The 26,020-nt window shown below is 38.1% G+C and overlaps 1 protein-coding gene across 6 annotated transcripts in view; it reads right to left on the bottom strand.

Annotated features, from left to right (window-relative positions):
- Window positions 1-26,020, bottom strand: part of SPIN1 (spindlin 1) — an 87,200-nt gene that overhangs the window by 20,958 nt on the left and 40,222 nt on the right. For all 6 annotated transcript variants that reach the window (XM_053925401.1, XM_053925386.2, XM_053925406.2 and 3 more), the window contains one exon: window positions 6,931-6,979. In XM_053925401.1, coding sequence (XP_053781376.1) covers window positions 6,931-6,979 — 49 coding nt within the window. The remainder of the gene's footprint in view (window positions 1-6,930; window positions 6,980-26,020) is intronic.

Raw genomic sequence — 26,020 nt, 5'->3', positions numbered from 1 at the left:
AGTGCAAGTGTAGGTTCTGATGAAGCAGCCATGACCCAGGCAGTTGCAGAGCAGCCAGGAGTGAGCAGACATACCTTAAGTCAGGGGAGGTAAGGTGAGCATCTGCTACTGGACTAGTGCAGTGGGGTTCTCATCTATAATGACTTTGGTGATCGTAACCAGTCTCTGTTGTCTCTGACCTGGACAGCAGGAGTCTTGTGTAAAAACATCCACTTTTTGGAGGTCTTCCTTTCAGCTCAAAGTGGTGGAGAGTTCCTCAGCTCGGCTTAGTTTTTATATAAATCTGTCCCCATCTGCTTTCTACGTTTCAAAAGTCTCTCAGTGTTCTGATGTGCTGGGAAAAGTGACCTTTCTATATCAGTAATAAAAACTGCAAATTTTGAGAAGCTATTTTAATATAAATAATGGTGAGGTACTATTTTCTCTGTTTATAGAATTGATACAACCCTCCTGGTAAACAATTTGGCTCTCTGTTGCCCCAGTGATTCCACATATAGGAAAATTATCAATAATAGTAATAATGGACAAGCACAAACATGTAGCTACAGTGATGTTCTGAGCAGCATTCATAATAGGGGAAGTTGGAAATAAAAAATGTTCAACAATAGGTCACACTTGATTCAAAAATTAGTAGTGTATCTTTATCATGAAATAACTACATGGCTATTAAATCAGAGAAAAGAATTTAAAGACAATTTTAAATACCACAAATGAAGAATGTGACCTTTGGAAAAACTTTATACATGCAATTATCCATACAGATATATAGAAAAAACTTAAAATATGCATTAAATTATTAACAGCTATAATTCCTGGATGATGACATTAGAAATAATTAAGTTGTCTTCTGTGTTTACCTGTGTTTTCAAAATTTGTCAGCAATGACTTAAGTATTTTACTTTTTAAAAAAAGATTTTATTTATTTATTTGTAGAGAGAAGGGAAGGGAGAGAGAAAGAGAGGAAGAGAAACATCAATGTGTGGCTGCCTCTTAAGTGCCCCCCACCGGGTAACCTGGCCCAAAATCCAGGCATGTACCCTGGCTGCGAATTGAACGGCCGACCCTTTGGCTCACAGGCTGGCACTCAACCCACACTATTATAAGCAGATAACACACAATTTTTAAATTTAACTGCTGATAAATTAATGCAGTGAATGTGCCAATTCTATAAGCGAGACTTATAGAGTCTTGTATAAAGCCAGACTTATACACTGTAATGTTATCAATTCCAAATTTTAGCCCTATTGCCTTTAGTCGAGGGTAATTCTACTTTTAGAACATATTTACATTAGTTCTAAAAGAAGATCTAATACAGATACCATTCCTGTCCAATTTGTTTAATGAACAACTTAATCTGACTGAAAAGTCAGGGGCAATAAAGACAGTTTTACCCCGAATACATACTGAAGGTAAAATGAGTAATTAAAATATATTACTTTTTAGCCCTGGCTGGTGTGGCTCAGTGGACTGAGTGACGACGGTCTGTGAACCAAAAGGTTGCCAGTTCGATTCCCAGTCAGGGTGTACCTGGGTTGCAGGCTGGGTCCCCAATTGGGGACATGTGAGAGGCAACCAATCTTGTATTTCTTGCACATCAATGTTTTTCTCCATCTTTCTCCCTCCTTCCCCCTCTTCTCTAAAAATAAGTAAAATCTTTAAAAAAGTAAAATAAAACAAATTACTTTTTAAAATCATTAGTCAAGCTTTCCAATTATTGGGCCTTGAATGCCCTTAAAGGGAAAGTTTCCAAGTATTTCTAAATATTTAATTTCTTCCAACCAGCATCTACTTGAAGACAAGGTTCAGAAAGTCCCTAAATAATAAGTAATACAGGACAAATAACAATAATGGGCAAATTTGATAATTACTGAAGGTGGGTAATAGGGACTCAGGATACATTATATACTACTCTATTTTTGTATACATTTAAAATGTTTCACACTACAAAGTTAAAAATTATATATTAACAAATACTTACATGTAACATTAATTTCTAATTGCTAACTTAGATTTTAAAAGCAACAAGAAAAAACTTCAGTAAAAGAAAGAAAGCTTACTTTAGTTGAGCTAGTCTATACAGTAGCATATAGTGACTGGAAGAAGGTATGAAAAGGACGCAAGCACACTGTGGTCATCTCTAGACCATGCAATCTCAGAGCAGCTACAAACAAAAATGTATGATTAAGGATTTAAAGTAATTTTTAATGTAAAATGGGGACTCTGTGAATATGGTGATTTTGATCAATGCCCCTCTTGATATAGGAATTTTTAACAGCACTCAATCTCTTGTGCTTTTCTTGGCAAAGAGACACCCAGCAGGTAGTCAATAAACAAACAGCAATACTGTACGCAAACACCAAGATACTTCATTCAACCAAAGTCATATGAAGTTACAGCCAAGTACAAATAATAGGCTGCCTTGCATGGTAACCCAAACAATTCCAGGATAAAAGTAGAGAAACCAGAATTAGACATTGGTCATCACTTTCCTTGTTTCTAATCACCAGAAGCTACTTCTTGAAACAAACAGTTCAAAGAAAAAATTAATAAAGAGATTAGATAGTATATGGCTTTATTAGGGATGAAGTGATATCTGTCCTGATGGCTAAGAATGGCTTTACTTATAGTTTCAGTGGGAATATGCGATAACCAAGTACATAGCATCTTACCACCTTTCATTGCTATAACAGTGTGTACTAATTAATTTCCATACAACTTGATGTAGTTCTCTGATGTGCCTAAGATATCAGCCCTGACGACAGTTTAGGCCAGTACTTCTCACACTGCGGTATGCATCACCTACAGAGAGTGAAAGGAAAGTCCATGCCACTCCCAGGTGTGGAGAGCAACCAAAGGCTCTAACAAGCTCCAAGTGCCACTGTTCCTTCTGACCCAGCATCATACCCTGGGTAGTGCTGATACAGAACAAACCCTACTTGCTATGCACCCATGTTCCCAAAATGGTAAACTGAGGGTGCAGGAGACATTTATATAGCCTGCTCCATCCGTCAAATAAGTTCTGGAAGTACCATTTTATTTTGTCATCAAGAAGAGAAAGCCTGTGTTAAAAAGACCTTTCATCTTTTATCTAGACTCCCTTAACGACTTTAATTAACCACTATTCCTCATGAGTAATTAAATATCTTATTTTGATAGCCAATATTTAAAGGCACCACACCTGTTAAATTAAATCATCACAATTCTAACAGGAACTGAAACTATCACATACTATGTACTTTGTTATATGAATTAATTACTGACATACTCTCCTTATTCTATTTAGTACTGTGATATAAAAGCAGTTCCCTTACTCGGTTCCAGCAAATTTCGTAAGAAAATATTGACTGAATCAAAATAATTGTCATTTTGCAAGATGCACACAAGCAAGAAAAAAATTCTTGTGTTTACTTTTTTGATAAAAATTCTATAACTGATATCATCATTCCCAGCTTCAAGTAGCAAATATAAAACTAGGATGGAGAAAGAAGTTTTCCATCCCTATCATTATAGTTTCTTTCATTACTTTGTGTACACACTGTAACCCAAGTATACCCGAAAAGTAGAAATGCCCTAAGGGTCTTCCACAGTGCTACTCACTTTCCCTGGTGTGAATAACAGAGTTACTGCAGGTAGATTAAAAAGTATTACATGTTTGGACCAATTTAAGATTGTCAACACCATACTTCATTTAGACACCCACTTACCAGTTATCTAGTCTTTCTGTTTATGACTACAATTGCATTTTTCATATGTGAGACAACAAAACATGTAGTTTGGGAACTATGGTGTGATAGTGAGTATGGTGTGATGTGATGGTGTTCTAGAACCAGACTGTCCTGTTTCTGAATCCTAACGCAGGTACTTCTATGACATTAGACAAGTTACCTAACCTCTGTGTGCACAGAGGGGTACCATGAAAACTACAAGAACCACAGCAAGTATGCTGGGAGGACGAGGAAAACAAGGACAGTCTCTGTCAGTGACTAGTATTTGTGTCTTATAAAAAGGAAGGAAAACATTCCTTGGAAATACATCTAATTAGTGTGCAATGGTAACAGCTCCTGACCGTTTTCTAGATGTAGGTTCAAACAGATCAAAGCCAAGTCACACCCTCCAACAAACAGTGCCCTGAAGTAGAAATCTATCCACTGTTCAAATTAGGGAAGGAAAAACCAGACTTACAAATGAAACCTGAAACAAGTAATCTCTATAGCTAAATCTACCTTAGATTCCCCCAACTTTTCCCTTTAAGATGTACTTCCCATGCAAACACATTCCCCAAACCACCTCCTGAGAAAGGCTTGTCTGTAAGCTTGTCCCCAAAACATAAGAAGGGGCCTGGTCTGCAGGAAGGCACCTATGTTTGTGTCTATTTACTTAAAAAACAACAACAACAAAACCCCACAAGACCCAGCTACATAACTGGGTGCAGAGGCAATCCTCTGAGCACCTCAGACCTGATTCCCTGAACCCTCCTGGCACCCACGGGAACAGGAACTGCTGTTCTCTGGGTGCTGACCCTGCTGTACCATCTCCTGTGTGTTCCCGTGACTGTCTCAAGCAGGCAGAGGTGTGTGCACATGGGATTACTGCTCAGCCCTCCTATGCCAACATGTTCCAATAAGATAGATGTGACCACAGGTGGAAAGCCACAGTGTGGCAGGCAAGGAAGAATAAGGCTCCAGGTCTGCTTTTCCATGGACATTTCATTTGTAGAAAGGATACTATGCTGAAAACTGAAAACCCCATGGTTCTAATCCAACGTTGATTTTAGCCATGAGTAAACTGAGTGCCAGGCAGACAAAGGAACCTGATGAGCCCATCACTGAGATTGACTGGTTCCCAATTCAAAGCCAGCTTCTATGTAGGGGCCTCTCCTCACCACCACTCTGCCTACCCCTCCAAAGGCAACTATTAACAGCTACCACTGGTGAAATGGGGAAATTATAGTTTTGGTCTTTTTTTCCCTTCCTACCAATCTTCATATTTGTGTTGAGATTAGGAAAATATTGTTACTTTCCTTTCATTTCAACTTCTCTCTTTTGCTACAGAGTACATGTTCAAGGCTTCTTCTAGTCACAATACACTTCCTATTAAAGCACTAGATGGGAGCTCCCCACATCACGAAACACACAGGAGTGATGATCCTTTTATCTGGTAAACATATGAATTGCAAAATCTTAATAGGTACATGTTAATTCCTTGTGCATTAGGAGGAAAAGGTTAATTAGTATACCAAAGCCATGAGTTAACAAACAATACAGCTTAGGATGAGGTACATGAAATCTCTCACACAAAATACATTAATAATGGGCCCAAAAGCTCAGATCCATGAATGCCTAAAATCCTCTATCTGGAAATATGCAAAAATATATAAAACAGAATGTACACTACATTCTCAAAGGCATTAATTTTAACCTAAGTAGCAAAACCTATTTTAATGAACTGTTCTGTTGTTGCAAAGTTAATGTGTAATTTGCTTTTACTCTCCACTGTATTTAAGTTTTTATCATCACCGTCTACTTGTGTCAAGAAATGGTTTGGCACTCATGCTAACACTAGGATGATGAGCACAGACATATTATCTCAGTTATCAGATCACTGGATATGGCAGAACCATGACCGTGATGGGAAATAAAATGAAATTAAGAACTTCATCAAACCTCAGGAACGTAAGAGAATACTTACCTTCACATTTTTACTTTCCATGTCATTTCTTTAACTGAATATCACAGATAGTTACATGACATGTTTGTATTCATGTATTCATTTAAATGTATTAATTTAAATGGACACAGGTTTACTTGAATCACCAACAATTACTGAAAGGAACCTTCCACAACAGCCCAGAGACCTCTCACACTATTCAACCACTATGGTGAGTGAACAAGGTCATAAGTCTATAAATAGGAATAATTTGGAAGTAACTGCTATAAGGAGGTGCTAGGGTCAAGGAATCTATGGTTAAGACTCATAGTGTAAGAACTGATTTGTTAAGAGTAGTTTACATGGTACTATAAAGGACACATGGACAAAATCAAGGGGAAGGGTGGAGGCAGGGGAGGGAGGTGGGTTCGGCTGGGGTGGGGTGGAAGGATGGGGAGAAAATGCAGACAACTGTAATTGAATAATGATAAAAATTAAAAAAAAAAAAGAGTGGTTTACATGGTGTAGTAGCAGTCACTGGTCCTGGTGGATACCTGTGAACTCTATTAAATAAAATATAGTACAGAAAGATAGTATTATGTAAGATCATATCTCAATTTTCTCCTTGGACACAATTACATTACACTCAAAAAACAATTTGAGGGAGAGAAAAGTGACTTCTGTAGTCTGATACCTATAAAACTTAGGATCTGTAACATATCTGTCATTAAAACTACATGGCTACTTAATTCTCTTTCAACATGCACATGCTTTCTCTAAATTATAAACTCCTCATTCATCTGAAATGTTACAAAGCAGTGAGTGTGCAAGGCAGTGTGCTAGCCAGGCCCTCAAGCCTGAATTATGGCTTCTGTCCGCAAGACACTCCTGTTCGGCAGTGGATCCAAGACTCAGAGAGGAACCTGCATGCCAAGAGGGAAGCCCTTCCAAAGAGAAATGGGAAAGGGTCACAATACACCTGTCACAAAGGATACCTCTTGCTTCCATCTAGCTCCCATCAAACTGGAGGGGAAATTGTGACCCAGAGGCTTTTAAAGGCTGAATGAAGGACAGACCTAGGCAAACCTAGGCCAGGTCAACAATGAGGGAGTCGTCAGGGATATGATCCAACCACGACTCAGCGTGCAGTGAGGTTATGTGAGGCTGGCAGCTGTGGACGAAGACATCACTTACAGAGGAGAGGGTCTCACATGGGTGACGTTATATCCCACGTCACCAAAGGCCACAACCTGCTATCTAAAAGCAAGTTTTGGAATTGCTTACTTGTGGGACGTCCTTTTCTTCATCATGCTTGCAGATACACCAGCATGGCCTAAAAGAGAAATGAGTGTAAGTCAATGAAAACTGGATTAAAAAAATAGTTCAAACTCAAGAAAAAACTTACTTATGAAAGCTGAGATATAAAGCATGAAATGAAAATAAACTGTAAACAACCAATGTGTGAGAAAGGCATTTGTTTACTCAACTTTCAAAAAGGAGATGTAAGGGGTTCTAGGAAGATAAAATGTTGAACAATAGTTCATCTCCCCAAAGTGCCATAAAAACAAAACCAAAATGATGCGGACAAAACATACAACTAAAAAAAAGTGACAATCCAAGCAATAAAGTACTAAAAGTTACAAAACTTGTCTTTCTGCCACACAACAACTAAAAACCAGGACAAAAAATATGCAACATCTACACTCAGACACTACAAAGACAAGCTGCACAGGACTATGAGACCAGGGAGCTAAAAGCCAGGTGGTGCCCTGCACTGGCCCAGACTGCATTCCGAACAATTGTAGATGATGACATATGAAACCCAACACTGTGGTTTTGCTTGTTGAGAGTGAGACTAAAGCTAGGGAGAGGATAAGGTGGCTGGGAGTTGTGGACAGAATGCTGGCAATGAAATCTCAGTGGAGGCTCCAAACATTGCAGGGGGTAGGGCGAGTGGAGGGACAGCTTAAGATACTAACCTGCAAAGGGATGAAGGTTGTTCCATGTCTACCTAGCCACCTGTCTGAACACATGGGGAAATCAGTAAAAACCAATAAAAGGTGCCCCTAACAAAAGTAGCCCTAACAAAAAAAGCTGCTATAGACCCATCCTGGGATCTGCTTCCTGAACAAACTCCAATAATCAGTAACAGGCATCAACAAAAATCAAATACTCCACAACAAATTTCAAACGTCCAGTGCCCCAACAAAAATTACTACACATACAAAAGAGTGGCAGACTGTAAGCCTATAACCAAGCAGGTTATGACCAAAATAGTGTAATTCACACGCAAAAAAAGATGAAAAGAAATATAAGTATGCTCAAATACCTAAAACACACAAACACTTAAAATAGGAAAATGGCAGAACAAAAAAAGAAACAAATGAAACTGGAGAAAAATACGTGATCTGAGATTTTAAAAAAGTAATCACAATGTGATCAATAGCTAATTAGACCCCATGGATAAAAAGATCAGTGGACCTGAGACACTATACTACAAAGTATCCAAAATGGACCACCACCACCAACAACAAAAAAACTGGGAAAATGAACAGCCTCAGTGACCTGTTGGGCACATAACACAAATGAAACTGGCCTCCACAAAAGAGAGGACAGAGGGATGAAGAAAAAAACAAACTGAAAAACATAATGGCAGAAATTTTCCAGATGTGTTAAGTATCTGGACACAGCCAAAGAAAGATTAAAAACAAGGAAAACCATTCTAAGTGACATCCTAGTCAGGTTTCTGAAAACCACAGGCAAAGTCTTTTTAAAACAGCCAAAGAATAAAAGACATTACAAATCGGGAAACGTAAAATACTAATTCTAGATTTGCTGTCAAAAACATAAGACAGTGCACTATGTATCTTTAAGGTGTTGCTAAAACAACAAATAAATCAACCTGCCTATGAATTCAGAATACCATAAACAGCAAAAATACTTCTCAACCCCAGCATCAATTAAACATACATAATTGAAATACACCAATTAGGAGACCATAAAAAAAAGATAGTATCAGACAAGTTAACTTCAGGGAACAACAAAAAGATTATTTTAAATGATAAAAGGGTCAATTACTCAAGAAGACTTAACAATCATAAATTGGTTTGAAACTAAATATAATTGACAAGAAAATTGACAAGAAAAACTGACGTACCCATACTTGGAGGTTTCAAAACTCTTTTCTATCAGTAATTAATATAACGAGTAGAAAATCAGAAAGGATATAGAAAACATGAACATCACAAGCAGTCAACTAGCTAGTTTACATTTATAGAGTACTAATCCAATAATGCCAAACAAACTTTTTCCCCCCAAGTTCACATGGGGCATTAACTCAGAGGCACCACATATTACTCATAACGCAAACCCTCAATACACTTAAAACAACCTGAAATCATATGAATTACCATATTTTTCCGTGTATAATGCTCAACAATGGTGTTGTGTGCATGATACACGAGATCATTATATCCATGGGATGTAATCATTGTAGTCATGTACAAGGCACATCTTTATTTTTTCCTCAAAAATTTGGGCAAAAAAAGTGCCCATTACACATGGCAAAATACATTATGTTCTCTGGACACATCATAATTAAACTAAAAACAAGTAAGATATTTGGAGACCTTAGTATTGAAAATTAAACAATCTTCTAAAAAAATATATCCATGGTTCAAACACAAAACCACAATGAAAATTCAATTTATTTTGAATTTTAAAAAAATGAAAACACAATCTATCAAATCTGTGCAATACAGCAAAATCAGTACTTACCATATAGATAAAAATTCACATTAGGTAACAAGAATACAAAGAAAACAAAAGACTTTTTATCATAAACTCAGAAGTTCCCCTGGGTGGGGAGGAGGATGGCTTCTGAGTTATCTCTCTCCTTGGCCTTAGATTAAAGTGACCATTTTGTAAACAAACATTTCTGCACTACTGTTACATTTGCAATTTTAAAGTTAACTGAAAAAGGAGATATGGCCAACTGGTCATCCTAAGACTGTCCACAAATAAAGATGGTGAGACACAGCCTGATGCTGAGAAAGCCACGCCCATCCACCTTCACCCTTGCTTGTCTTCCTGCACTCAAACAAGTGGGCAGCTTGTGGATAAAGATAAGATATGACTGGATAGCAAAGATAAAGATAAGAAGAATCCCTGGAATATCTCTAGGTTTCTACTCAACAAGTATGAGGAAATAAGACATGCAAAAGTAGATGGGGAAATAGAAGACTCTATCAAGTTCTACGGGCACTGCCCCCTTCTTCCCTTCCCATACTGAATATAAAGGAAAGTGCAGCGACGTTATTTAGCACTTGGTTATTTAGACCAGTAGGAGAGGTGGAGACAGGCAGCTGATCTGAGAAGCTGCAAGGAAACAGACCACATCAGCCAGGCAGCTGAATAGAAAACTAAACATTCAAAACCTCTAGCTGTAAAATACTGTGGGGTTTGTGTAGGCAGGAGAAACTCCCAGTCTCATAGGAGAGTTCTTGGAAAGTGGGGCTATAGCAGAGGTAGTAAGCAGCATTGTTCCCTCTCTGACCACTCCACCACAGACAGCGCTACTAGGCAGTGAAGTGGGTTGCCCCACCCTAGTAAATACCTAAGGCTCCGCCCCCTTACAACATAATAGGTGCACAAAGAAATATGGCCCAAATGAAAGAACAGATCAAAACTCCAGAAAAACAGCTAAGTGACAAGGAGACAGCCAACCTATCAGATGCAGAGTTCAAAACACTGGTAATCAGGATGCTCATGGAATTGCTTGAGCTTGGTTGCAAAATGAAGGAAAAAATGAAGGCTACCCAAAGTGAAATGAAGGAAAATATACAGGAAACCAACAGTGACAGGAAGGAAACTGGGACTCCAAATCAATGATTTGGAACAAAAGGAATAAATAAACATCAAACCAGAACAGAATAAAGAAACAAGAATTCAAAAAAATAAGGAGAGACTTAGGAACCTCTGGGACTTTTAAATGTTCCAACATCTGAATCATAGGGGTGCCAGAAGGAGAAGAGGAAGAGCAAGATATTGAAAACTTATCTGAAAAACTAATGAAGGAATATTTCCCCACTCTAGCAAAGGAAGTAAGACTTACAGGAAGTCCACGAAGCCCAGAGAGTCCCAAAGAAGTTGGACCCAAGGAAGAATACATCAAGACACATTATACTTACATTACCCAAAATTAAAGATAAGAAGAGAATCTTAGAAGCAGCAAGAGGAAAGGAGAGAGTTACCTACAAAGGAGTGCCCATAAGACCACCAGATGATTTCTCAGAAGGAACTTTACAGGCATAAGGGCTGGAAAGAAGTATTCCAAGTCAGGAAAGGCAAGGACCTACATCCAAGATTGCTCTATCCAGCAAAGCTATCATTTAGAATGGAAGGGCAGATAAAGTGCTTCCCAGATAAGGTCAAGTTAAAGGAGTTCATCATCACCAAGCCCTTATTATACGAAATGTTAAAGGGATTTATCTAAGATAGAAGATGACCGAAACTAGTAACAGCAAGACAACAAACACAACTATCAACAATTGAAGCTATAAAACAAAAACTGAGCAGACTAGGACAGGAACAGAATCACAGAAATGGAGATCACATGGAGGGTAATCAGTGGGGGAGGGCCAGAGGAAGAACAAGGGGGGAGGTACAGAGAATAACAAGCATAATTGATAGGCATAAAATAGATGGGGGGAGGTTAAGAACAGTATAGGAAACAGAGAAGCCAAAGAACTTGTATGTACAACCCATGGATATGAAGTAAGCAGGGGGAAATGCTGGAGGGTGGAGGGGGTTCAGGGTGGAGGGGGGATAATAGGGGGAAAATTGGGACAACTATAATAGCATAATCAATAAAATATAGTTAAAAAAAAAAGAATTGTTATCCTCAAGGAACTTAAGATATTATGGTCATTAATGGGAACAAGAAGTTATAAAAAAGAAAACAAGAGCTCTTGAAAATGAAAAAGAACAAATAGAGAAAACTTCCTGTTTCTAGTTCAGTATGTTAGGAGCTTGGAAGTTAACAAGCTAAAAACTCAACAACTCTTTCTAAATTGGTCACACAGGGAGGTCACAAGGCAAACCACTGATCCCAAAACTAGAGAAACAAATGTGCACATACACAGAATCATACCACATCCAGATACTTCCAGGCAACCAGTGCTGGGGGAGGAAAACCTGAAAGGTGATTGACCAACAGGTGGAGGCTCAGTGTAGACAAGCGTAAGAGATAAAAAACTCCAGGGAACCCAGTCACGGGAGAGATGGGGTGGGGGAGCCAAATTTTTATGAGTTTAATCTCTAGGAGTTCTCTACCAGGTTTTCTCATAGTGAAGATCATAGCAAAATCCCCTCCTGATTCCAGCAGAGGGAGCGGGAAAGTGCCCCTTTTGAAATATACCACAGCATTCTGTTCTTAAGGGGCCTACCCTCAAGAGAAACTATTTTATCAGAGACTAACTGAGCTGAAGACAGGGAAAAATACCCAGCTCTCTCAAGGGGTCCCCTTACATGAAGAGAAATTCAAAATTAGCCCCCTTCCAGTTCGGTCCCACAAAAGGGGGAGCACTTGTGAAGGTCACAGACAGTGGTATAAGACTCACTGAAAGACAGAGACCCAATCACATCACTATAGAATGTACCCCCCACCACACACACACATCTACACCTAACCACCACCTCCCTAAAAGCCTATTCACTAAAATTCCTTTACTCAGAACATCATGTCTGGCTTTCATCAAATAATTAATTGTAAGGTATATTAAAAGGAAAAGCAGCAGCCCTGGCTGGTTTGACTCAGTGAATTGAGCACCGGCCTGCAAACCGAGCGGTTGTGGGTTTAATTCCCAGTCAAGGCACATGCCTGGGTTGCAGGCCGGGTCCTCAGTAAGGGGCATGTGAGAGGCAACCACACATTGATATTTCTCTCCCTCTCCCCCTGCCCTCCCTCTATAAATAAATACCAAAAGAAAGGAAAAGAAGCAGTCTGAAGAGACAGAGCAGGCATCTTAACCAGCCTTAGGTATGGCACGAAGGCTGGAAATTTAAAATACTTATGAATAATATGGTAAGGGCCCCAATGAGAAAACTAGAGAGCATTTGAAAACAGATGGGCAATGTAAACAGATAAAAATTACATGAAAAATCAAAAGAACATGGCAGAGACCAAAAACAACATAAATGAGAATGCTTTTGATAAACTCAGCAGACTGAATGCTGCTAAGAAAATAATTTCTGAGCGTGAGAATATGTCAACAGAAATTTCTATAACTGAAACGCGAAAAAAGTAAAAAAGACACAGGCAGGGGAAAAAACAACAACAACAGAATATCCAAGAACTGTGGGACAGTAACAAGGGGTGTAACATATACATAATAAAATGCCAGGAAAACAAGAAAGAAAGGAACAGAAATATTTGAAGCAATTAATGACTTATAACATCACACACCAAACCAGCTTCAGGAAGCTCAGAGAACACAAAGCAGGATAACTGACCAAAGATCAGGGCAGGGGGAGGTATATATGTTTATCAGAACGAAAATACAGAAAATCAAACTTCCTTCTGGTCAGGATAACTCATCTGTTCCCACAATCACAGCAAATTTACAACTACAGTATAGAACAACCATCATTAAGAACCACATGAATACTAGCTGAACAGAAGTCCTATAAAGAAAGATATAATGAAAAAGCTACATCAAGACTGGTAGGAATGGCAGAGAGGCAATATGAGCAGGTCCAATATCCATCACCTGGTGATTAAGAACCAGAAGAGTATCTCGGGTGTACAGGTACCCCACCAGGAGATAGGAGTTAAGAGCCCCACACAGGGTAACAGTGCTCATAGGAGGAGGCCCCATAACATGTGGCTGTGAAAACCAGTAGAGGATTGCATGGGACAGAAACTAGACCAAGACACTCTGTTCTTAAAGGGCCAGTCTACACTCGTTTACAAACTCACTCTAAGCTCCAAAGCAGGAGCAGCAGCTCAAAATGTACCAGGGACACATGGGAAAGACCTGAATTTAGTAACTTCAGAGTAAAGGCTGGCAGAGCAACTCTATGGGGAGGAGACAGAATGGAAGTGCTGGCACACCACACTGTTCATTCTTTTATTGGATCTCTCCTTCCACCCAGCCAGTCCAGTGCAGGTGAGAATCAGATCTGTACTGTCAGACTGACCTGGCTGACGCTGCTTGCTCACCCCACCCTGGTGACTCTCCAGAGATGATGCCCCCTCTAACTCTGGACAGAGCCTCTTCCAGTGACTTCTCCACACAAGCAGCCCACCTGGACTAGTGCTATGAACTTTCCCCAAATCTTTCAAAGGTTCACCCACCACCAACTAGCAGCGGCTGGCTTCAGTGTCCCTTGTAGCGCTTGCTAAACAGACCCAAACCCAGCATAAGCAGCAGCTTGTCTCATCTTGCACTGTAACTCCCATCAGGTGACCCTAAGCCTGGAAGAAGTGGTGACCAGCCCTGGCTGGAGTGGCTCAGTGGATTGAGTGCCAGCCTGTGAACCAAAGGGTCACCGGTTCAATTCCTAGTCAGGGCACATGCCTGGGTTGCAGGCCAGATCTACAGTTGGGGGTATGCGAGAGACAACCACACATTGATGTATCTCCCCCTATCTTTCTCCCTCCCTTTCTCTAAATATAAATAAATAAATAAAAGGAAGTGGCCAGTCTTGGCCTGGAATGTAGCTTGAACTAAGGAGCCACAAACCCAGCACTTGTGGCTGCTGGCTTCAGTCCACAGCATAGCCTCTCCCAAGCGGTGCCCAGCTCAGCACAAGCAGCAACTTACCACAGACAACTTTATAGCTCCTACTAAGCAGCCCCAAGCCTGGCACAATCAGTGGCAGAACTTGGAAAGCACTGGAGCCCCTCTTAAGAGGCTCCACTCCCAACACACTTGGTGGCCAGCTTCAGACCACGCAAGAGCTACAAAGACCCAAGGGTTGACTCAGATGGCACCAGAGCCCCACTACAGCAACTCCTGCTGCTCCTTGGGGTCAGCCCATGCAAAACAGCTTGTTCTCTGTAGTCAAGGCCAGCCCTCACAGCCCCTATCAGCCTGAGGGTCAACCTCACCCACTGACGCATCATTATTAAAATGCGAAAAGTTAAAGACAAAGACAGAACTTTAAAAGTAGCAAGAGAGAACCAGTTAGATACATACAAGGACGCTCCCATATAACTGTAAGCTGATTTCTCAACAGAAATTTTGCACAAAAAATTCAAAGTGATTAAAGGTAAAGACCTACACCCAAGATTACTATTTCCAGCAAGGCTATCACTTAAAATCAAAGGAGAGATAGAGGTTCTGAACCAGATAAGAATAAGCAAATAGTTCATCGTCACTAAACCAGTATTACAAGAAATGTTAAAGGGACCTCTGTAAGTAAAAACGACTAAAAACAGGAATAATGATAGGAAAGAAAAAGTTCTCACTGACAAAAGCAAGCAGTAAAAGCGGTGGGTCAACCAATTATAAAACTAGTACAAAGTTTGAAAGACAAAAGTAGGAAGACCATGGGTAATTACAACAATAAATTGCAACAATAAACACACCAAAAATAAAAAATAACAAAAACACAAGTGAATAAAAGTGTAGTGATTTTATAATACATTTGAACATACCTGGGTGTATATGAAGAACATGGTAACGACAACCCAAAATTCTGTAATAGTATACAAAAGAAAGAGAGAGAAGAATCGAAACTCAACACTAAAGATAGTTATATACATACAACTGTACGTGACAACAACAAAAAAAATTATATACAACAAAAGAGACCAAGAGAAACAGAAACAATCAGGAAACAATAAAATGGCAATAACTACAAACCTATCAACTACTTAAAATGTGAGTGGATTAAATGCTCCAATCAAAAAAACAGAGTGGCTGGGTAGATTTTTTTTTTTTTTTTTAAAGACATGTACATATGCTGCCTATGAAAGACCCAGTTCAGACTGAAAGTCCCATACAGGCTGAAAGAAAAGGGATGGAAAAGGTCTTTCATGAAAAAGAAAAAAAAAAAAAAAAAAAAAGCTGGGGTAATCATACTTCTTTGAGGTAAAAGAGACTTTAAATAAAGGTTGTTAAAAAGAGACAAAAAAGGGCACTCTATCCCAAGTCTAGCAGATCAGTTGGCTAGTGGTTTGATCCCAGGTCAGAGCATAACAAGAATAAACCAAGGAATGCATAAGTGGAACCACAAAACCATGTTTCTCTCCCCCAACCCTTCCTCTCTCTCTGAAATAAATTTAAAAAGGGCATTTCATTATAATAAAGGGATCAATCTCAACAATAAGATTTAACTCAATAAATTTAAGAAGACTGAAATCCTACCAAGCACATATTTCAATTATAATAGTATGAAGCTAGAAATCCATTACAAGAAGGAAACTAAAAACACAACGACCCCAAAATCTATGGGATGTAGCCAAAGCGGTTCTAAAGGGGAAATTTACAGCAGTACGTCAAGAAAGAAGAAAAATCTCTTAAAAGCAATCTAAACTTACACCTAAAGGAACTAGAAAATGAACAAACAAAACCTGAAGTGAGTAGAAGGAAGGAACTAATAAAATTAGGGCAGAAGTACATGCAATGGAGAAAAAAATTAAAGGAGAAAAGAGAGGGGAAGGGAGGGAAGGGGGTCAAGGAAACCAAGAGCTCATTCTTTGAAAAGATGAACAAAATTGATGAACTTTTGAGCAGCCACTCATCACAAAAAAATGGGCCCAATAAAAAAATCAGAAATGAAAAAAAGTGACATCACAGAAAAGCAAAGGATTATAAGGTAATACTATGAACAATTATATATACCAACAAATGAACAACTTGAAAGAAATGAAAAAATTCCTAGAAATATACAACCTTCTAAGACTGAATCAAGAAGTAATAGACCCTTGACTGGTGTGGCTCAGTGGACTGAGTGCTGGCCTGTGAACCAAAAGGTCGCCAGTTCAATTACCAGTCAGGGCACAGGCCTGGGTTGCAGGCCAGGCCCCCAGTTGGGGATGAGCAAGAGGCAATCAACTGATGTCTCTCTTGCACATGGATGTTTCTCTCCCTCTCTTTCTCCCTCCCTTCCCCCACCTCTCTAAAAATAAATAAATATAATATTAAAAAAAACAAAAACTGAACACACCAATGACTACTAACAAAATTAAGTCAGTAATCAAAAACAACCTCCCAACAAATAAATCTGCTGGACCAAATGGCTTCACAAGTGATTTTTACCAAACATTCAATTAAAAATTAACACCCATCTTTCTCAAACTATTACAAAAAGTTAGAGTGAAGCCTCCCAAACTCGTTTTATAAGGCCAGCATTACCCTGATACCAAAACGAGACAAAGAAACTGCAAAAAAATAAATTATAGGCTAATATCCCTGATGAATATAGATGCAAAAATCCTCAACAAAATTATTAGCAAACCAAATTCATAATTCATTAAAAAACTCATCATACACCATGATCAAGTGACATTTATCCCAAGATGCAAAGTCAGTTCAATATCCACAAATCAATTAATACAATACACCATGTGAACAAAATGAAGAATGAAAACCTTATGATCCTATCAATAGATAGATAAAATAGTATTTGACAAAATCCAACATCCATTTTTGAAAATTCTCAACAAAATAGGAGGGAATATACTTTAATATACCAAAGGCCATGTATGACAAACCCACAGTGAACATCCTAAAAGCATTTTCCTTAAGATCAGGAAAAGACAGGGTTGTCTACTTTCACCACTTTTATTCAACATAGTATTGAAAGTCCTAGCCACAGCAATCAGACAGGAAATAAAAGGCATTTAAATTGGAAAGGAAGAAGTAAAACTGTCATTGTTTGCAGATGACATTATACCATGTAGAGAGAACCCTAAAGAACTAAATACACCAAAAAACTATTAAAACTAGTAATTTGGTTAAAGTAGCAGGATACAAAATTGATATTCAGAAATCAGTTGCATTTTTACATACCAGTAACAAAATATTAGAAAAAGAAATTAAGAGAACAATGATGTTCATGGATAGAAAAAAATTACATCATTAAAATGTCCATACCACCGAAAGCAATCTAACAGTTTCAATGCCATCTTATTCAAATACCAATGGCATTTTTCACAAAACTAGAACAAATAACCTTAAAATTTATATAGAACCACAAAACACCTCAAATAACCTAAGCATTTCTGAGAAAGGACAAAGTTAGAAGTATCATACTACCTGATATCAAACTATATTACATGGCTACAGTAATCAAAACAGCATGGTTCTGTTCCACTGATCTATGTGTCTGTTTTTAGACACACAGATCAATGGAACAGAATACATAGACGAGAAATAAACCCATACCTATGTGGTCATTAATCTATAACAAAAGAGGCAAGAATATGGAACGGAATAAAGACAAGTCTCTTATACAGATGGCATTGGGAAAAACTGGATACATGCAAAAAAAACAAAACATGAAATTAGATCGTTTTCTGAGAATATATACAAGGATAAACTCAAAATGGATTAAAGATTCAATGTAAGACCTGAAACCAAGTAACTCCTGGAAGAAAACATAGGCAGTAAAGTCTTTGACATCACTCTGCAATATGTACCTGGATATGTCTCCTCAGGCTAGGGAAACAAAGGAAAAAAATTTTGCACAGCAAAGGAACCCATTAACAAAACAAAAAGACAAACTATTGAATGAGAAAAGATATTCATAAATGACACATCTGATCTGGACTTAATACCCAAAATATGTAAGACGCAGACACCTTAACACCAAAAAAAAAAAAAAAAAAAAAAAAAAAAAAAAAAAAAAAAAAAAAAAAAAAAAAAAATCCGATTAAAAGGAGGACAGAGGACCTGAACTGACACTTTCCAAAGAAGACAAGAAGACATACAGGTGGCCAACAGACATATGAAAAGATGCTGAACATCACTAATCATCAGGTAAATGCAAATCAAAACCACACTGAGATACCATCTCACACCTGTCAGAATAGCTATCATCAACAAGTCAACCAACAAGCGTTATTAACTAACATGGAGAAAAAGGAAACTTTGTGGAGTATTAACGTGGAGAAAAAGGAACCTTTGTGGAGTATTGGTGGGATTACAAATTGGTACAGCCACTATGGAAAATGGTATGAAGGTTCCTCAAAACATTAAAAATAGAACTACCACAAGACCCAGCAGTCCCACTTTTGGATACTTATCTAAAGAAATCCAAAACACAAATTCAAAAAGACACATGCACCCCCATGTTCATTGCAGCATATTTACAACAGCCAAGATATGAAATAAGTGAAGTTAAAATAAACTTTGATTTTTCTTCTTTAAAATTGAACTGATAACATTTTGTTCAAAACAGTATTAGTAAATGGACCAGAAAAAGAATTAGAATACTTTGTATAAGGTACTATTAATAGCACTGAAGCACTACAGTGTTATTTTAAAGTGGACTCAATTAGTTGTAAATGTATATTGCAAATTCTAGGGCTAAAAAAGGTTTTAAAAGCACACAGTTGACCCTTAAACAACACTGGGGTTAGGGGAGCTGATATTCCATGCAGTCATAAATCCACGTATTAACTTCTGACTCCCCCAAGACTTAATTACTAATAGCCTACTGTTAACCGGAAGACTTAACAATTACATATACAGCCTATTAACACACATTTTTAATATGTTTCATACTCTGTATTTTTATACTAAAGAAAATGGTATTAAGAAAATAAAATACATTAACAGTATTCAGTGAAAAATCCACATGTAAGTGGATCTGCACAGTTGAAACCCACATTGTTCAAGGACTGATGGTAACTGATATTCTAAAAAACAAAGGAAAAAATGGAATCTTGTAAAATGCTCTATTAAAACCATAAAAAGTAAAATAAGAGTGGAAGACAAAATCTGAAAATAACAAGGGCAAGAAATAGAACACAGTAACAAATATGGCTAATAATAATCCAACAATCACCACTAAGATCAATGGTCTAAACACATCAATAAAGAGACTGTCACAGCCCATCAGAAAAAAACAAAAAATGAGACCACACTGCATGTTGTCTGTAAGAAACCCACTTTAGATATAAAGATTTCAGGGCAAGGAAGTCACTGAAGAGAGGCATTTCACCATGACAAAGATGTCAGTTCTCCAGCAAGACATAACAGTCCTTAATGTGTACATACCTAACAACAGAGCATTAAATTACAGGATGCACAACTGACAGAACTACAAAAACAAAAACAAAAACAAAACCCAAATGACAGAACTACAAGGAAAAATAGAATCCAACTATCACAGTCAGAGACTTCAGTACCTATCACACATATTCAGTAAATGGACAAATCCCAACTTGGATATGGTTCAACTGAATAGCTGTTATCTATCAACAACGGTAGAACAAACCTTCTCAAGCTCCCAAGGAGCATTCACCAAGCTAGACCACATTCCAGACTATAAAACACACATTAACAAATGTAAAAGACTAGAAATCATACCATGTATGTTGACAACAATAAAATTAAATTAGATTCAACAACAGAAAGATAGCTGGAAAATCCCAAACTGCTTGAGGGATTAAACAACATACTTCTAAATACATGGTTCAAAGAAGAAATTTTAAGACAAATTTAAAAATATTTTGAACTAAATCAAAATACAACTTACCAAATTGTGTGGGATACAAAGAAAGCAGTGTTTAAAGGGAAAATTTCAGCACTGAATGTATATACTGGCAAACAGTAATAATCAAAAACAAAATCTACAACAATCTAAGCTCCCATCTGAGGAAACCGGAAAAAGAGCAAATTAAAAGCAAAGTAAGCAGAGGAAAAGGCATTATAAAAATCAGAACAGAAATCAGTAAAATTTAAAACAGAAAATCAACAAAATCAAAACCTGGTTCTTTGAAAAGATCAAAATTGATCATCTCTAGCCAGGATAACTAAGAATAAAGACAGAAGACATAAATCACTAAAATGAGAAACGAAAGAAGGAACATCACTGCAGATCCCAGATACAAGATATACATGAGGTAAACTACAAAACTAATTTAATTTTATTGTTGTCAACATACATGGTATGATTTCTAGTCTTTTACATTTGTTAATGTGTGTTTTATGGTCTGGAATGTGGTCTAGCTTGGTGAATGCTCCTTGGGAGCTTGAGAAGGTATGTTCTACCGTTGTTGACAGATAACAGCTATTAAGTTGAACCATATCCAAGTTGGGATTTGTCCATTTATTTACTGAATATGTGTGATAGGTACAAAACTGATGAAAGAAATCAAAGAACAATAAATAGAAAGACTATCTATGTTCATAGATAGAAAAATAATACTGTCAAGATTTACGGTCTTCCCAACTTGATCTACAGAGTCAATGCAATCCCAATCAAAATCCTAACAAGTTATTTTGTGTCTATATCAACAAACTGATTCTAAAGTTTGCATGGAGAGGCAACAGACACAAAATAGCAAATAGAATATTGGAGTAAAAAGCAGTTGGAGGATTGACAGTACCTGACTTCCAGACTTACTATAAAGCTACACTAATCACAACAGTATGGTATTCGTGAAAGAGCAGATAAGTAGATCATGGGAAAAGAATAGAGAGCCCATAAATAGACCTTCATAGATATAGTCAACTGGTTTCTGGCAAAGGAGCATAGACAATATAACAAAAAAAAGTTTATCTTTTTAATAAATGCCGCTAGAACAGAACATACACACACACAAAGAATTTAGACAGACTTCACATCCTTCAAAATTAACTCCAAATGGACCAAAGGCTTAAATATAAAATGTAAAACTACAAAACTCCTAACAGATAATACAGGAGAGAATAAAAAAGACATTGGTTATGTGGTGGAATTTTTAGATACATCAAGGGCCTGTCCATGAAGGACATAATTGATAAAATGGACTTCAATAAAATGCAAAACTTGTGCTCCGTGAAAGACATTGTCAAGAAAGTGAGAAGACAAGCCACAGACTAGGAAAAAATATTTGCAAAAGACATCTAAAACAGGACTTATCTAAAATATGAAAAGAACTCTTTAAATTCAGCAGTAGGAAAACAACCTGATTTTTAAAAAATGGGCAAAATATCCTTACAGACACCTCATCAAAGAAGATATAGAGATAGCAAATAAGCATATGAAAAAATGGTTCATGTGATATGTCATCAAGAAAATGGAAACTCAAAGCTATGAGATACCACTAAACATCTATTAGAATGGTGAAGAGCCAAAGTAGTAACAACATCAAAGGCTAGAGAGAATGCAGAGGAAGAGGACTCTCACTCATCGCCAGTGGGAACATAAATTTGGCAGTTTCTTATAAAACTAAACATACTCTTAACTATGTGATCCAGCAATTATGCTCCTTAGCATTTATCCAAAGGAGATAAAAACATGTCCAGGCAAACATATGAACATGGATGTTTACAGAGGCTTTACTAATAATTGCCAAAACTTGGAAGTAACCAAAATGGCCTTCAGTAAGTGAGCAGATAAATAAAATGTACTATGTCCAAGCAATAGAATATTATACTGCACTAAAAAGAAATGAGGCATCAAGCCATGGAAAGACATAGAGAAACCTTAAATATGTATTAGCAACAGAGAACCAATCTGATGGAATCATACTGAAAGTATATGACACTCTGAAAATGGCAAAACCAAGAAGACAATAAAAAGCCAGTGGTTGAAGGAATTAAAAGAAGTAAAAATTGGCAGTTATAAAATAGTCACAGGGATATTAAAAAACAGCATAATGGGGGATACATGCCATTACGCATTTGCCAAATCTCCCAAATTTATAACACAAAGACTGTGGTTGATGATATGTCAGTAGAGGTTAATCAACTGTAACAAACGTACATTCTGATGTGGAACTCTGCTAGTGGGGGAGGCTAGGGAGACGATGAGGGTATAAGAGAAATCGTTGTACCCTCTGCTCAAATTTGCTGTGAACTTAAAACTGCTCTAAAAAATTAAGTGCATTTTTGTAAGTCCTTAAATGAAGAGGTACTTAGACTTATTCTTACACCATAAACACTGAGCTAGACAAGAGATAACTGATGCCTTCGAAGTTGAGGTAAAATGATTCTGAACCCTATACCCAAGAAAATTGTAAATTGACATTTACAATCATGTATGGGCTCAGAATTCACCTCTCATACAAATCTAAGTTTTGGAGGATACTTTTTCAGGAAACAAGAGAGAAAAGCATCATGAATACACAGGAGCCAAGAAACCATAGGTGTAACCCTGGAGTGCATAAACCCAAAAGGACTTCTGTGAAGGTGGCTGAGACCCATACAGATGGAGCAAGAGACCAGGCATTCAGGACAGTTGTCTCCAAGAAGCTGACACCACACAGTAGGAAGATCAATTACTTGTACCACAAAGGTTAATAACTGACATTTTCAAGAGCTTCTGAAAGAAGAAAAACAGATGAGGTAAGGACAAAAAAAGGCCTGCCAAAGACACCCTTACAAGCAAGACAAGATATTCAACCTCACACTTAAAACTACACCGAGACACACTATTTCTCACCCAACAGATGGACAAAAATCCATACAGTTAACAACATACTATTGACAACAAAATACTATGGCAACACTGTGGGAGAGAGGAAAGAAAAATGGCCCCAGGCCATAAAGGGAAATCTGATGGCATCTCATAGAATTACAACAGGCATTACCATTTGACTCAATTCTACTGCTGGGCAGCTATCCCAATGACACACTGACAAGACATATGGATAAGCCTATTCACTGCAGTTATTATTCCTAATACCAGAAACGTAGAAACAACCCAAATGCCCAAATAACTGACTACTGAACAAATATGGTACATGTACCCAATGAAATTCTATGTAGCTGTAAAGAGCCATTAAGATCTCTGTATATTGTTAAATGGTCACCAAGACATACAGCTAGATGGAAAACACAAGTAACAGAAGAGAAGGTAGGTGTATTCACTGGGCACTGATGTTAGTTTGTAATGAAAAGTGGATTGTATCACCGATCTGAGTATCACAGATTTTTCAGTGGAAAACAGAATAAGATCCTTTACTAGGTAGCTACATCTATTTGTTGACTGAATTAAAAAAAGAAATAGAGCCATGTTAACAAACTAAACTGCTCTAGGAGTCATAAAACAGTTATTTAAACTGTACTAAATCGACTTCCGGCCAAGATGGAGGTGTAGGTAGACACACTGTGCCTCCTCCCACAACCAAAAAGAGGACAACAACAAATTTAGAAACAAAAAACAACCAGAACTGACAGAAAATCCAAATGCATGGAAGTCTGACAACCAAGGGTTTAAAGAAGAAACATTCATCCAGAACGGTAGGAGGGGCAGAGAGAACTCGCAACAAGGCAGTGCAGCTGGAGGACCAGACGAGGTGGTGGCTTGTGGACTAGGCAGTCCCACATGCACCTGCAGATAACCAGGAGGAATGATTGGAGAGACCCCACAACCCAGGGTTCCAGTACCAGGAAATAAAGCCTCAAAGCCTCTGACCGAAAACACCTGTGGGGGTTGAGGCAGCAGGAGAAACTCCCAGTTCACTGGAGAGACCCAAAAGGTCCTATAACATACACAAACCCACCCACCTGGGAATCAGTACCAGAAGGGCCCAATTTGATTGTGGGTAGCGGGGGAAGTGACTGAAAATCAGCAGAGAGCAGAGCAAGCGGCACTGTTCCCTCCTGGACCCCCTCCCCCACATACAGTGTCACAAGGCAGTGATGTGGGTTGTCCCGCCCTGGTGAACACCTAAGGCTCCGCCCCTTACTATGTAACAGGCATGCTGAGACCAAAAAACAGCAAAAAAAAAAAGGCCCAAATGAAAGAACAGATCAAAGCTCCAGAAAACATACAATTAAGCAATGAAGAGACGGCCAACCTATCAGATACAGAGTTCAAAACGCTGGTTAACAGCATGCTCCAGGAACTCATTGGGTACTTCAACAGCATAAAAAAGACATAGCCAGCAATTATGTGAAGGATGCATTATGTGAAATAAAAATCTACAGGGAACCAACAGTGATGGGAAGGAAACCAGGACTCAAATCAACGGTTTGGAGCAGAAGGAAGAAACAAACATTCAACCAGAACAGAATGAAGAAAAGATTCAACCAGAAAAAATAAGGAGAGGCTTAGGAACCTCCAGGGCATCTTTAAACGTTCCAACATCTGAATCATAGGGGTGCCAGAAGGAGAAGAGGAAGAGAACGAAATTGGAAACTTATTTCAGGAAATAATGAAGGAGAACTTCCCCAATCTGGCAAAGGAAATAGACTTGCAGGAAACCCAGGAAGCCCAGAGAGTCCCAAAGAAGTTGGACCCAAGGAGGAACACACCAAGGCACATCATAATTACATTAGCCAAGATTAAAGAGGAGAGAATCTTAAAAGCAGCAAGAGAAAAGGACACAGTTACCTACAAAAGAGTTCCCATTAGACTATCAGCTAATTTCTCAAAAGAAACCTTGCAGGCAAGAAGTCATGAAAGGCAAGGACCTACATCCCAGACTACTGTATCTAGGAAAGCTATCATTTAGAATGGAAGGGCAGATAAAGTGCTTCCCAGATAAGGTCAAGTTAAAGGAGTTCATTATCACCAAGCTTTTATTATATGACATGTTAAAGGGAATTATCTAAGCAATAGAAGAAATATGAAAAGAAAAATGACAACAAACAACTATCAACAACTGAACCTAAAAAACAAAAACAAACTAAGCAAACAACTAGAACAGGAACAGAATCACAGAAATGGAGATCACATGGAGGGTTATCAACAGGAGAGTGGGAGGGGGAGAGAGAGGGAAAAGGTACAGAGAATAAGTAGCATAAATGGCAGGCAGAAAATAGGACAGGGAAAGGTTAAGAATAGTATAGAAAATGGAGACGCCAAAAAACTTATATGTATGACCCATGGACAAGAACTAAAGGCAGGGAATGCAGGTGGAAGAGGGTGTGCTGGGCAGAAAGGAATAAAGGGGGGGGAAATGGGACAACTGTAAGCATAATCAATAAAATATATTTAAAAAATAAATAAATAAACGGTACTAAATCATGATGGGTAAGAAAACCTATACACACTTTCACCGTTCTAACAGAAGTTCGTCCAGAAACATTTTCCAAAATTATCGACTTTTTTTTTTTTTTAAGAGAGAAGGGAAAAGAGGGAGAGAAACATCAACGCAAGAAACACTAACTGGCTGCCTTCTGTATGCATCTCAACAGGTGACCTAACCACAACCCAGGCATGTGCCCCTACTGGGAATTGAACCCATGACCTTTTGGTTTGTATA

This window comes from Desmodus rotundus, chromosome 1 (genome assembly GCF_022682495.2).
Source record: "Desmodus rotundus isolate HL8 chromosome 1, HLdesRot8A.1, whole genome shotgun sequence".
NCBI lineage: Eukaryota > Metazoa > Chordata > Mammalia > Chiroptera > Phyllostomidae > Desmodus > Desmodus rotundus.
The sequence above is the reverse complement of the archived record's forward strand: the minus strand, read 5'-3'. Positions and strand labels throughout refer to the sequence as shown.